This window comes from Aegilops tauschii, chromosome 4 (genome assembly GCF_002575655.3).
Source record: "Aegilops tauschii subsp. strangulata cultivar AL8/78 chromosome 4, Aet v6.0, whole genome shotgun sequence".
Classification (NCBI taxonomy): Eukaryota; Viridiplantae; Streptophyta; class Magnoliopsida; order Poales; family Poaceae; genus Aegilops; species Aegilops tauschii.
In genome coordinates this window covers 436,116,810-436,131,416 of record NC_053038.3, presented here as the reverse complement: position 1 = coordinate 436,131,416, position 14,607 = coordinate 436,116,810, and the positions used below count along the sequence as shown (strand labels likewise).

The 14,607-nt window shown below is 46.2% G+C and overlaps 1 protein-coding gene across 6 annotated transcripts; it reads left to right on the top strand.

The window, feature by feature from the left end:
* The first annotated feature begins 1,583 nt into the window (after window positions 1-1,583).
* Window positions 1,584-7,517, top strand: LOC109731547 (phototropic-responsive NPH3 family protein NPY4). Of its 6 annotated transcripts, none has more exons than XM_020290720.4 (5): window positions 1,584-1,904; window positions 2,956-3,744; window positions 4,881-4,950; window positions 5,317-6,474; window positions 6,726-7,517. In XM_020290720.4, exons 2-5 carry the CDS (start codon window positions 3,683-3,685, stop codon window positions 7,254-7,256), a joined length of 1,821 nt encoding a protein of 606 aa, XP_020146309.1. In that variant the 5' UTR covers window positions 1,584-1,904; window positions 2,956-3,682; the 3' UTR covers window positions 7,257-7,517. The 6 variants fall into 6 exon arrangements, with proteins under 6 accessions (XP_020146309.1, XP_020146308.1, XP_040243336.1 ...); XM_020290719.4 differs by having other exon boundaries at window positions 1,878-2,142; XM_040387402.3 differs by lacking the exon at window positions 1,584-1,904 and adding an exon at window positions 2,132-2,427.
* Window positions 7,518-14,607: the final 7,090 nt, after the last annotated feature.

The following is a 14,607-nucleotide window of genomic DNA, read 5'->3' as shown; positions in this document are numbered from 1 at the left end:
ATGCATAAGTGTGCATTCGCCCTGACTTAGTTTTTATCACCGGGGTACTCGGTAAATATCAAGAGAATCCAGGAATAGAGCACTGGAAGATGGTAAAGAAAGCATTGCGTTATGCGCAAGGCACGAAGGACTACATGCTAACATACAGGAGATGTGATTCCCTAGAGATAAAAGGGTATTCAGACGCAGATTTTGCAGGGGAAAGAGATGATAGAAAATCCACGTCTGGATACGTATTCACTCTCGCTGGAGGAGCTATTTCGTGGAAAAGCTCCAAACAGTCGATAGTTGCATCATCCACGATGTATGCAGAATTCATAGCATGCTTCGAGGCCACGGGGCAGGCGATATGGCTAAAGAAATTTATACCCGACTTGAAAATGGTAGATTGTATTCACAAACCACTAAATATGTACTGTGACAACCAACCCGCAGTATTCTATGCTCACAACAACAAGTCGAGTAATGCTGCCAAAACAATAGAGATAAGGTATTATGTTGTGAAAGATAAAATCTAGGATCAGACTATAAGTCTCGAGCATATAAGGACAAAACATATACTTGCGGATCTGCTAACGAAAGGCTTACCACCTGTGTTCAAGGAACACTTAGCCGGCATGGGTTTAAGGGAAAGCCTTATGATTCCTGGATAGGCCCAAAAGGATCAGAATTTGTTTATGAACAAAACGTATGTTGTAGCTGCATGATTCTATCGGCAATTAAGCTGTGATGATGAAACATGCTCTATGTACCAATATGTGATGAAACAAATAAACCAGAAAGTATAAGTTTAAAAGTAAAGTTGAGATCAAGGGGGAGAATGTTAGGTTGATCTCCACCGTGTGGGCCCAACGGCCCACCGGGCCTTAGATCCGCGCCCTGATCGGGGGCGCCCGGCCCACTATGGCTGGCGGCCCCCTGTCACACTGCGCCATATAAAGAGGTGGGCGCTGGCGGCTCGCAACACGAGGTTCGTCGCAAGCCGCGCACCCCATCGACAATCCCTTCCGATCTAGGGTTCTCGCAGTAGTGACGGGAAGCACCACCACCACCTCGCCTACTCTCCGTCATCACCGTGCGCCACAGCACCACGATGGCCTCCGGCTTGAGCTCGTCAGCACCAGGAGAAGGTAGGTTCACCGGAATCACTAGCCTACACCGATCCAGAGGATCTATCAAATTTCACTGTTATACTTAGCTAGCACGGTGACCTTTGTAAAGTGTGAGGATATCATATTTACCGTGTCAAATGTGTCAAGTATATATATCCATATTACATGGATATTTTTTCCTCCCATTTACCCCCCATTTTAGACATGGATGCAATTACTTCCTTGTTTGCAAAGTGTATATACCAGCCTTTTCTAGCCCATTGATGGCTTTTATACCTATTTAAAAGACACCATAACAGGAGGAGTAATCCAGCAGGAAGGCTTTCAATACTTTGGCATGGGCTATTATTTACTCCTCCTCCAGGCTACGCTACGCTGTAAAGACGTTCGTATAGACCCATACTGTACCATAAATACGTAGGTATATACCGTTTGCCAAGAAAAGCAGCGTTGAGCAAAAGGCGCTGAGGCGAGGCAGCAGCACGGCCGCCACCACCAGCATCACCACCACCCTGCGGCAGGAGGAGCAGGACCGCGGGCGGGAGAGAGCTTTCTATTCCATTCCCCCCCTCCTCTCCTCTCCTGTCGAAAGCAAAGCAGAAGCAGGAGCACAGTGAGCTGAGGCTGAGCGAGCGAGTGAGGCTGTGGGCGCGGCGGCAAAGAAAACCCAACAAAACCCAAAAGCGACCGATCGATCCCGGCAGCCCGGCTCCCTCAAAGGCGAGGAAAGCCTTCCGTCCGAGCACCCGCTGCCCCCTTGCCGCTCGCTCGCTCGCTCCTTGGACGCTTGCGGTGAGCCTCTTCCTCCCCCTCCGATCTCCCCGCTTTCGCTTTCCCTGTTGCATATCACTCCGTTTCACAGTGCATTGCGAGAAAAAAGAGAGGGTAGTGGTGGTAGTGCTGTCTCTCTGCTGCGGGTACTTGAGGAGGCACGCCGGGCCGCCTCGCTCCTCGCTCGCTCCTCGGTGTGTGGGTGTTCACGGCGGCCATTAGAGGGAGGAGGACACCTGCAAGCAAGCAAGCTAGCAAGGTCACCCTCTCGCCCTCCGTCTTTCTACCACTCCCAACACAAGCACGCACGCACGCGCACCGGCACGCACGCGGGCATCGGAGGGAGACACTCCTCCCAGCCGGGTCGACAGGGAGACACGGGCACATGCGCGCGCGCACTTGCGTCGCGTGGCCGCATCTTGGCTGCACTCTTCCCCCCGAGCAGAGCAGGGCACTTGTTGCTGGCGGCGAGCAGTTCTTGGGGCTGGCTCCGTCCGCTGCTGCCTGCTGGGGTGGGGTGTAGCCCGTCTTTTTCTCGGGGGAGGTGGGTCTGCCTCCGCCCGTCGCACTGTTCCTCTTTCTCCGGTCATGGCCCGCCCTAATCCGCCCGCTTTCCGTTTGTTCTTGCGCGCTTTGTTGGGTTGGGTTGGGTTGGGTACCCCTGTTTGGTTTTGTTTTGTTGCCATCCCCGTGGCTCGCCTCGCTATAAATCTCGACGCCTCCCTCCCTCCCTCCCTCCACATGCTCCCTCGTGGCCGTCACATTGCGGCTGCAATTCCTGTGGGCTCAACGGGTTTTTAATCAACCAAATTCCGTTATCCCCCTCCCTCCTGCTGCGTAGTATAATTAGCAGCAGTATCTCTCTTCGCCCCGGCACAAGGCTGCGAGATCTTGTCACAAGATTCCTCCTCGCAAGCACAAGCACAAGCACGAGCGCAGACCGGAGCGGGCAAGTGGTCGCCGGTCCGGTCTCTCCGTTGCCTCCCCATTTGCGCTAGAAAAAGATGCGCCGTGTCGATCAACTCGTTTAAAAAAATCTCGGCTAACTCTGTTTTTCCCGTTGTTTCTGCAGAGATTTGTAGGGTCTGGGAGGAGGAATGTGGACGCGTTGTTTATGCTAGGCGCGAGCTTTGGACACGAGATACTGCCTGCGTGATTCTTTCTCGCTTTCTCGGTTTACCGGTGCTGTAGCGGGGAAAGGGAAATTTATTGCGGAAGATCTCAATCCACCGGGATCAAGAAGGACAGGCGGATTAAGAAATAGATAGCGGCAGGGGAGGAGGAGGAGGTGGGGCTGTGTCAGCTTTGTGCTTTGTGGGTGTCCGTCCCTCCCCGCCATTGTTTACTCCCCATGAGGCGCTTGTGCTCCTCGCCGCAGCACCACCCCGCATAAGTAGGCCGGGGTGGGGTGGAGTGTGCCTCCCTCAAGGACCGATCCTGCTGCTGCTGCTGCTGCTATTGTTTCCGTTGTACGAGCGCCGGGCCGGGCACGTTGCCATATTCCATCTCCCCTCCCCCCCTTCCGCCGCCCACCACCCCACCGGCCTAGCTTAGCCAAGTTGCTTCTGTTCCTTGTACTTGCTGTTTCTTTGCCGTCTGGTCCTGGAGCCGTTGCTGTTTGTTCCCTCGACAAGTATGATGGGTTAGCATAGCACACAAGTCTTCTTCTTCTTCTTCCTCCTCCTCCTGCTCCTGCAGTGGTGGTCAGCGCATTGGCCTGGGGGAGTGAGAGGCTGCAAGGCAAGGTGGTGTGCTGTGCTGCGTACTTGTTCGTCCTTTGAACCTCTGTTTCTGTCAAGATGAAGTTCATGAAGCTTGGATCGAACCCGGACACCTTTCAGGACGATGGGAGCGAAGTCAGGTGAGTGATCCATTCATCCCTCTCTTGCATGTTCATTCACCTTGCTCTTGTGCATTGTTTCTGTTTGCTTGCTTGCTACCTCTGGCTGGATCAGCATACAGCTATATAGCTCACTGCTTTTATTGGTTTCAAGTATTAGGACATGATCCCAACAAGAACCGGTTTTTGTGTCAGTTTTCTTCATTTCTGCATCTCTGAAACTTCTGTCGAGCTTTAGCATATGAATTGCTGATATAGAGGGACCATAATAAAATGCTAATAACGGACAAACCAACATAAAGAACTATGGTCTTGTTTAGTTTTGTACATGTGAGTATTATACTTCCCCAGCTTCTCAGATCCTTAAGGGTCAAAGTTCAAACTGTGGGACTACCACTTTCTTTTATATCCTCCCATTGTCAAATGTCTTGTGGGTAATATACCCTATCTTATCCAGGATATGTGCATGTTTTGTTCCTGGGATCCACACAAGTACCTTTAGTATGATTTCCTTTTTCCGGGGAGCCTTTTGTATGATGTTAACTGCTCCAAGTTTAATGTCGTCTACTTCAGCCTTGGTTAGAGCGGAGTGACCGTGATTTGTCGGGTCTTTGTAAAGAACTAATGATATAGCTGTATGATTGAAAAAGTCGCCTAAACATAACCGTACTCTTGGATATCCAAGTGCTTAAAGGGATTCAGAGTTGTGAGAACTTGGAAGTGATTTAAAAATGGTGCTTCATTTGAAGTTTCTGACCAACTTTCCAGTCATATTTGAATTGCCAAACATTAGTTTGTACTACATGTAAGTTCATTTCTTTTTTTATGAAATATTTAATTGGATACTGCTTTTGAGCTATTTTTTCTTTACTTTTTAGATTCTAAATGTACAAAGTTATTTCTCATGTAACATTCATGTTCTTCATTTTGTGCATTCCCCATCTCTTTAAACGGTCTCATGCTAAATAGACAAATCTGTTATCCACTCATAGCAACAACAACAACAAACATCCTGTATACATTTGGATACATATTTGAATAAAATACTGTCTTGTCCTTCCAAGATATCAAATGACTACCCAATAAAAAAAGATATAAAATCATTGCAGTTGCTTGTTCTTTTTTTATTTCTCTTATGAGAATTGTTTGTTTTGCAGAATTGTGGAAACTGAATTGGTGAGTGATATCACTGTTCGTCTAGGGAACACAAAGTTTTACCTTCACAAGGTAAACAATTCAGTTCTCTTCATTTACTTTTTGCTGTAGACTGCTTTCATAAGATCTATGTTAGTAAAAAGTAGTCATGCTTCAGAAGATCATGGCCTCGTGTCTTTTTGTTTACTTTTGGTTACCAACTTGTTCTCCTATTTCCATTGCAAAAACCCTTGTAACGTGTTCTGTTTATCACATATTATTAGCTCTCGTTGTTTTACTCAAGTTAGTTAGTTTATGGTATGGAGTTCACACAATTCATTGTTCCATTGCAGAGATGACATTGTTATATATTTTTCTTCTTTATCAAATGTATTGTTATATTTTCTAATGGAACGTGCAGTTATATTTTCCTGATTTTTACGTCATCCATCCATGCAGTTTCCACTTCTATCCAAGTGTGCTCGCTTTCAGAAGTTGATCCCAACTACTGGTGATGAAAATATTGATATCCACATCCATGACATTCCTGGTGGCCCAAAGGCTTTTGAGATATGTGCCAAGTTCTGCTATGGCATGGTTGTCACACTCAATGCGTACAATGTCGTTGCTGCCCGCTGCGCTGCGGAGTACTTGGAGATGAATGAAACTGTCGACAAGGGTAATCTGATCTACAAGATTGATGTCTTCCTCAGCTCAAGCATATTCAGGAGTTGGAAAGATTCCATTATTGTCCTTGGGACAACAAAGGCTCATTTACCATGGTCAGAGGATCTTAAGCTGGTTAGCCACTGCATTGATTCCATTGCTTCAAAAGCCTCTGTTGACACCTCCAAGGTTGAATGGTCATACACGTACAATCGCAAGAAGCTCTCAACTGAGAATGACCTTGATATGCAATGGAATGGAGTCAAGAAGCAGCCGTCTGTGCCAAAGGATTGGTGGGTCGAGGATCTCACAGATCTCGACATCGATTCCTACAAGCAAGTCATATCAGCAATCAAAACAATGGGTATGGTGCCCAAGGATGCTGTTGGTGAGGCAATCAAAGCCTACACATACAAGAAGCTCCCCTCACTAAGCAAGGTTTCAATGATCCATGGTGATGGAAAGGTCCGAGCGATGCTAGTTACCATCACATGCTTGTTACCATCAGAGAAAGGCTCAGTCTCATGCAGCTTCCTGCTAAAGCTACTGAGGGCAACCAATCTGCTTAAATGTGGAGAGATGTGCAGGAAAGAGCTTGTGAAGAGAATTGGACGGCAGCTGGATGAAGCATCCGTGTCAGATCTTCTTATTCCTACGGTCGATGGGGAGACAACTGGTTATGACATTGACATGATTCTTAGCATCGTCGAGGAGTATGTGAGGCAAGATAACAAAAATACTCAGAAACATAATGCTGAGGTGAACGGTCACGTGCAAGCACCTAGTACATCTATGATCACGGTAGCAAAAGTCATTGATGGTTATCTCACCGAGGTTGCAAAGGACCCCAATACCCCTGTTTTGAAGTTCATCAATCTTGCTGAGGCAATTTCAGGCAATTCAAGGCCTTTCCATGATGGGCTATACCGCGCCATTGACATGTATATGAAGGTACCCTTACAACTCGCAAACTACAAATGTCACACAACCCATCATCTGCATGTACATTGCGTACTAAATCACTTTCTTGTGCATACTTCCAAATATATTCCTAATGTATTTGAATTGTTGCTGTTTTTGTTTTGGTTTATGAATTTCTTTTGCATTCATTTCTGTCATCGCAACCCATTCATTTCTTATTTCCTATGGTCCTATATTCATTTGGTAAATAATTGACATTCTTTGTTTCAAAATTTGAGCAGGAGCACCCAAGCCTAAGCAAGAGCGACAAGAAGAAGCTGTGCTGCCTCATGGACTGCAAGAAGTTGTCGCCAGAAGCATGCGCCCACGCCGTCCAGAACGAGCGCCTCCCTCTGAGAACCGTGGTTCAGGTGCTATACCACGAGCAGACAAGGGCATCCGCGGCGGCGACGGTCCGAGCTGACAGCATCTGCATCGGCTCCTACGAGAGCTCAAGGTCAGGCGCCACAACAAACACTGAAGACGAGTGGGATGGAGTCATAGGGGTGGAGGACCTCAGCCTTTCATCAAAGACCACGAAGCTGGAGAAATGCCACAACGCTGAGAAGAGCCACGGCAGCAGCAAGAGCACCGCCAACGGCAAGGCGAAGGGCGGCGCGACGCCGAAGAAGGTGCTGGGGAAGATGCTGTCGAGCAAGGCGCTGACCGGGGAGCGAAGCAGCTCGGACTCGTCGGACAGCGCCATCTTGCGGAGCCAGGACCATCCCAAGAGGACCCCCTCCAGGAGCACCAAGCCGTCGGCTGCTGCCTAGCCCTCCCTGCATCTCATCAAAAGAGTGGTGCTGGGGTTTTAGCTGCTGTCTCTTCTTCTTTATGAATGTTGCATAGAAGCAAGAATTAATGTTTTTTACAAGTCTGTAGGGATGTTATAATGTCAGGTCTGCTTTTAGGGGGATCTTGTTATTTAGCATGTAGGCTTTGCCATGAAACCTGTGAGACCTTTGGTGCTGCTGTGAGGTTTTATGCCATTCACTCCTGGTAGTTATAAGAGGCCTAATGTGTTTGGACCTTAAGTTGCTTTGGCCACTGCGGCGACGTGATTTTAGATCAATACCAGGTTAACAGGGTTTACTCTTGGTTCTGGACTTTGTATCCTGAGCTAAGAATTGCAGAGTAGCAGGTTTGGGTTAGAACAAAATGAAGGATCAGTAAGGTACTGAAATCTAACCAAACCCAGCGAAGCATCAGCAAAAAGTATCACACTAAGAAATTGCTAGGGTTGTCAAACGTAACAAAAAGTGTGGTATCACAAACAAAATTGATTCTGTCCCTCTAAAAAAATGATATATAAGAAAAGTTTGAGCGGCTAATGAATCGAACTTACAAATTGCAAACGAGTCACACGAAAGATGCAAAGATGCCGGGTGCTAGCAGAGCTTTATTTTGTAAACAAATAGTACAACACTGAAAGGTGGGAGTTTTTCGAATCCAAGAGGTTCACAAGATGGCAAAGGACTAGCATGCAAATTTCTAACAAAAAATTGGACCATTTCTTGATTAAGAGTGGAGTCCACTTTTTACCCTGTAGTTGTACATTTGTGACACGTATTACCCCGTTTAGTGGAAGTTCTATCTGTTGAAATATATTGTTCATATCTCTTTCTATCAATTCAGACTTTTGGATGAGTTGTCTGGAGCATGAATTTAATATAGTATCAGAGCCAAGAGGTCTTGAGTTCAAGACCCTGCCAACACAATATTAAATAAAATGATTCTGCAGCCTACAACGATCCCACGTCTAAGGACTAAAATAGCCTAGACGTGAGAGGGAGTATTGAAAAAATTTGCCCACATCTCTCTATCAGTTTGAACTTTTGGATGAGTTGGCTGAAGCATGAATTCAATACAGAATACGGAGCATGTAAAACGTGGTTGTTGGAAAACTGCTCGACACCCTAAACCGGGTGTGGCTATCTCATATATATAGAGGTACACCAAGGTGTACAATACAGAATACAAGTCATGTACAGAGGCTACGTATTATATAGTCTAACACCCTCCCTCAATCTTAACTGTGTCCTGAGGTACAAAGCAAGTTAAGATTGCGCCTACAACCTATACTCTGTGGCTGCGGTAGAGGCTTCGTGAAGATGTCAACAAGTTGATCTTTAGGGGAGAAGAACTTGATATGAAGTAGCTTTTGTGCAACGCGTTCTCTCGCAAAGTGATAGTCAACTTCGATGTGCTTCGTTCGGGCATGAAATTCTGTATTAGATGATAGGTATATAGCACCGATGTTGTCACACCAAAGGATCGGCGGTTGAGCTTGAGAGACCCCCAACTCTCTCAATAAGGATTGTACCCATATGATCTCAGTTGTGGCATTAGCAACCGCCTTGTACTCGGCTTCAGTATTACCGCGAGACACTGTAGCTTGTTTGTGAGCATTCCAGGCGATCAAACTAGGACCAAATAAGATTGCATATCCCCCCGTGGATCACCTGTCATCAGGACTCCCAGCCCAATCTGTACCAGAGAAAGCCGAAAGCTCACCAGATGGTGCAAGCCGAAGAAGCAACCATACGAGGCAGTAAGACATATGTAGCGTAGAATACGTTTCACGGCTGACCAATGTGAAGTCTGAGGAGCATGAAGATACTGACACACATGATTGACTGCATAGGAGATGTCAAGACGAGTGATAGTCAAGTACTGCAGACCAACAACAATATTGCGGTACTTAGTGGCATCATCGGAAGTGAGGGGATCCCCATCAAAAGCAAACAAGTGATCAGTGGCAGACATAGGAGCCATAGCATGTTTGCACTTAAGCATACCTGCTCGTCGCAACAAGTCCAGAGAGTACTTGTGCTGTGTGAGGGTCAACCCAGCAGAGGACCGAGAGACTTCCAATCCAAAGAAGTAATGCAAAGTCCCCAAGTCCTTCACGGCAAAATCAACACTCAAAGCAGACAAAAGACGGTCAGCAGCAACATCGGAGGATCTAATGAGAATAATGTCACCAACGTAGACCGGTAGATACATCGTCACCTCAGGCCGACGAAGAAGGAATAACGAGGTATCAGCCATGGATGGAACAAAACCAAGGGCCCGAAGAACAGAGCCAAGCCTTGCATGCCATGCACGAGGGGCCTGCTTCAGCCCATAAAGCGCCTTGACCAGGCGACACAGATGATGAGGACGATCAGGATCAACAAATCCCGGGGGCTGACGCATGTAAACCTCCTCCTCTAGGACACCATGTAGAAAGGCATTCTGGACATCCAGTTGGCGAAGAGACCAGCCTCGAGTAACAGCCAAAGAAAGCAGTAGTCGAATGGTAGTTGGCTTAACAACCGGGCTAAAAGTATCCTCATAATCAAGACCATACCGCTGTTTGAACCCTTTTACCACTAACCATGCTTTATAGCGTTCAATAGAACCATCAGCATGCCTCTTAACCTTGAAGACCCACTTGGAATCAATGATATTGATACCAGAGACCAGAGGAACTAACTGCCAAGTACCATTTTTCAACAGTGCCTGATACTCCTGCTCCATGGCACTACGCCAGTGAGGAATTGTAGGATCGAAAGTAGGTCTAGAGGGAGGGGGGTGATTAGATTACTTGACCAAATAAAAATCAAACATTTTCCCAATTTTAAGCCTTGGCAGATTTTAGCAACTTAGCACAAGTCAGGCAATCAACCTACACATGCAATTCTAAGAGTGTAGCAGCGGAAAGTAAAACATTGCATATGAAGGTAAAGGGAAGGGTTTGGAGAGGGCAAATGCAATGTAGACACGGAGATTTTTGGCGTGGTTCTGATAGGTGGTGCTATCGTACATCCACGTTGATGGAGACTTCAACCCACGAAGGGTAACGGTTGTGCGAGTCCACGGAGGGCTCCACCCACGAAGGGTCCACGAAGAAGAAACCTTGTCTATCCCACCATGGCCAACGCCCATGAAGGACTTGCCTCACTCGGGTAGATCTTCACGAAGTAGGCAATCTCCTTGCCCTTACAAACTCCTTGGTTCAACTCCACAATCTTGTCGGAGGCTCCCAAGTGACACCTAACCAATCTAGGAGACACCACTCTCCAAAAGGTAATAGATGGTGTGTTGATGATGAACTGCTTGCTCTTGTGCTTCAAATGATAGTCTCCCCAACACTCAACTCTCTCATAGAGATTTGGCTATGGTGGAAAGATGATTTGAGTGGAAAGCAACTTTGGGAAGGCTAGAGATCAAGATTCTTGTGGTTGGATTGGAATGTCTTGGTCCCAACACATGAGTAGGTGGTTCTCTCTCAGAAAATGAGTAGTGGAAGTGTAGGCACGTTCTGATGGATCTCTCTCAAATGGAGATGGGGGTGGAGGGGTATATATAGCCTCCACACAAAATCCAACCGTTACACATATTTGACCCAACTTGGTCAGACCGAATAGAAGAACTCGGTGAGACCGATTTAGTTCAAAATGTGAACATTAGGAATATCAGTGGGACTGACATGATCAACTCGGTGGGACCGATGTGCTAGGGCTATGGCAAAACCTTATCTCGGTGAGACCGATTGCATGAACTCGGTGAGACCAATTTCAGCAATGAGCAAACAGAGAGCTGGTCAGGCAAAGTCAGTGGGACCGATCACTCATTTCGGTGAGACCGAAATGTTACGAAGGGAAACAGAGAGTTTGTCATGCAAACTCGGTGGGACCGATCGCTCATTTTGGTGAGACCGAAATGTTACGAAGGGAAATAGAGAGTTTGCAATGCCATCTCGGTGAGACCGAGATCCGTATCGGTGAGACCGAGATCCGTATCGGTGAGATCGAATTGTCTAGGGTTTCTGGCAGTGGCTATGTCAAATGAACTCGATGGCGCCGGATAGATCAAATCGGTGGGGTCGAGTTTGACTTTGTGTTTTGGACAAATGTGGAAATGAGAAAGTGGCTGAGGGTTTTGGAGCAATATCACTAAGCATTTGAGCAAGTAGACCATTAAGGAACACCTCATCCCTCTTTAATAGTATTGGCTTTCCTATGGACTCAATGTGATCTTGGATCACTAAAATGAAAATGAAGAGTCTTGAGCTTTTGACAATCTTTGTCCTTAGCATTTTGAGGGGTCCACATCTCTAGTCCATGCCACGCCAATCATTGAACTTTCTGAAATATTCAACTTGAATGTATATCAGTTCAATGAGCTATATGTTGTTATGAATTACCAAACCCACTCGGGGATTAGTTGCACTTCCAATCTCCCCCTTTTTGGTAACTGATGACAACATATAGATCAAAGCTTCGACAAATGATAATGTGAATAAAATACATCGTCGCTTTGAGAAGTATGTGATAAGCAAGAGTTCCCCCCTAAATTTGCGCATTATTTAAAATTTGCTTTTGAATGCAAATGCACAATCGATTAGGATCATGGGTCACTCTTCCATGTCACATCATCTTGCTGGAGCGCTCAAAATGATAAGATATAAATAACATGCACTCATCACCAAGGATAAACATGATTGATCATACAAAAATATCATAGATAGCATCGTGCAAGCACACATTAAAGCATAGTATGATCAAACACATGATCACAAAAGTATCTCACACACAAGCACAAATATTGTAGCATAGGAATCAAACAAGCAAACGGTCAAGAATGATCAAAGTAGCAAGAGAGGTAACAAAAAGGCAAAACGCTCTCGCTCTCGAAGCCTAATGATCTATACACTTTCTCCCCCTTTGGCAACAAGTTACCAAAAAGCTTGAAAAATGCATAGTGCTATGCGACACTCTAGGCACGATCTCCGGGAGCTCTTGAAGGGGTCTCTTGGCTGGTTGCTCCGGTGTGCGTAGATGGAGTGGAAAGGAGTCCGTGTGCAAATACTTCAGCTGACGTTTGTGGAGCTGGAGGAGTTGAAACTGGAGGTACAACAGTGGCAGTTGCTGCAGGTGCTGAGAGTGTAGTCCTAGTGTCACTGACAACTGTCACCGCTGAGGACCTTTGTGCCCTTGGCACTCACTGAAAAGTGTCTGTGGTAGGTCTGTCATTCCTGTCCTCAATCTCTTCCTGGAGCTTCTCCACAGTGGTCTGGGTCTCTGTGACCTTCACATCTAGATCATGGAATTTAGTCTCAATGATCCTCTCAAGACTCTCTTGATTCTGAGTCAGGGTGGCCAAGCCCTTCTCAATCCTCACAGTAGCCTCAAGCAGATAACTGAGTTGATCTTGCTTGGTCTTGAGCATCACTTGTGAAGCATCTGGTGCACTAGCTGCCTTTACTGCTTTTGCAGCCTTTGCTCTCTCCCTCTCTCAGCTTCAGCACATGTTGGATGAGATGTATCCATGACAATGTTATTGTCCTCAAATTCTGGCCCCAGGGGAAGATGCTCTTTATCTAGCAGATATGTTCCTGTTCCCATCTTGGAGTTGATCAACATCTGTATGTGAGGGGCATATCCACATGATCTCTTCTGATCAGCTGCAGTTCTCTTCACTGTTTCAACTATCAAGCTCATCACTTTGAACTTCTGTGGCACATCAAACATATGGAGCAAGTTGATGGAGTGACCACGGATCATCCTATGATCTCCTGACTTGGGCAACAGAGTGTGCCTCAGAATGGTGTTGATGGTGGTCAAACCTGACAATAGATAGTATATAGACCCAAGCTTGTGAGTCTCCAAGGCATTATGAGGAATGGTCTTGTACATATTTTCCATGGAGTTGTGATCCTTCCTTGGCTTGGCATATACATAAATGTCATTCTCCTCTTCCTTGGGGGCATTGATCAACTTGGCCCATTCAGAAATAGTTGATTGATATCTAGTTCCTTCAGTCATCCAGACAATCTTGCCATCTGGATAGAATGAGCAGTTGAGTAGAATTGCATAATCATTTCATCATTCCACTTTGTCAACTTTGACCAACAAACTTGTCCACTTTATTCATCCTGAAACTCTCATGCACACCTGGTAAGTAGTCTTCATTGTCATCAATATATTTCCAATCAACCCACTTCATATCACAGACAATGGGCTTCTTGTCCAATTAGACTATCTCATAGAAGTCCTGCTGTTCCTTGGTGTGGAAACGATAATCTACATCAGTCCTTCTCCTGGTGGCATAAGGATCTGTCTGTCTCCAGAGTCTCAGACCAGCACCCTTTCTCTCCTTCATATTTTCAGCAACAGGATGATCATCACTATGATCAGGAATCTTTGGCTTCAACTTTCTAAGCACTTGCTATTCTTCATCCTCTTGAGCTTTAGGCACTCGGGCCTTGTTCTTCTCAGCAACATGGATGTTTCTGGTGGATCTCTTGGGTGCAGAAGGTTTTGGAGCTTGAGTTTGAGTTGGAGGCTTGGGGGCTGACTTGGGCTGAGATGGAACATCCCCAATCCTTATGGCATCCCCCATAAGCTTTTGAGTCTTTGGTGGAGGTGCAGCAGCTTCTTCCTCCTCCTCTTCTTCTTCATCAGATGTGTGCTTTTCAAATGCAGCCATGGGATCTACAAGCTTGCATCATCTTCCTCTTTTTCTTTCTTTCTTCTTCTCATTAGCACCACTTGGTGCAGCAGCAGCTTGAGTTGAGGCTCTGACTTTAGACATAGGCTTCCTCTTGGCAGAAGCTTTCTTTGACTGACCAGGCTTTGTGGCAGCAGCTGCAGCATACTCCTTCTTCAACACTTTCTTCTTGGAGGTCACTTCCTCCTCAACAAAAAAATCCTCATCCTCAGATTCTGAAGTTCTCTTCTTGCTTTGCCTAGTAGCAGCCTTAGGCAAGTTGCTTGGAGTGCTTCTGCTACCTTCATCATAACTGCTGTTGGAGGGACTAGTGCCCTCACTGAGATTCACTTGCTCTTCAGACTTGTTCTGACTGTCACTGCCCTCTGACATCTCTGAAACTGAACCTGTGAATAGATAGGTTTAGGTAGAGTGGATGAGCATCATAAAGAACAGCTATTTTGCAAACATATTGAGACAAAAACTTAACTTTAGTTTTCTGCAGAAAGCATTTCGGAGCTACCGATTTGACAAACTCGGTGACACCGAAGCACAAACAGAGTCTAAACACGCAGTATCGGTCAGACCGAAATGCAGTTCGGTGACTCCGAGATGCTAGGGTTTCACAGAGTAAGTGATTTTAGTCAC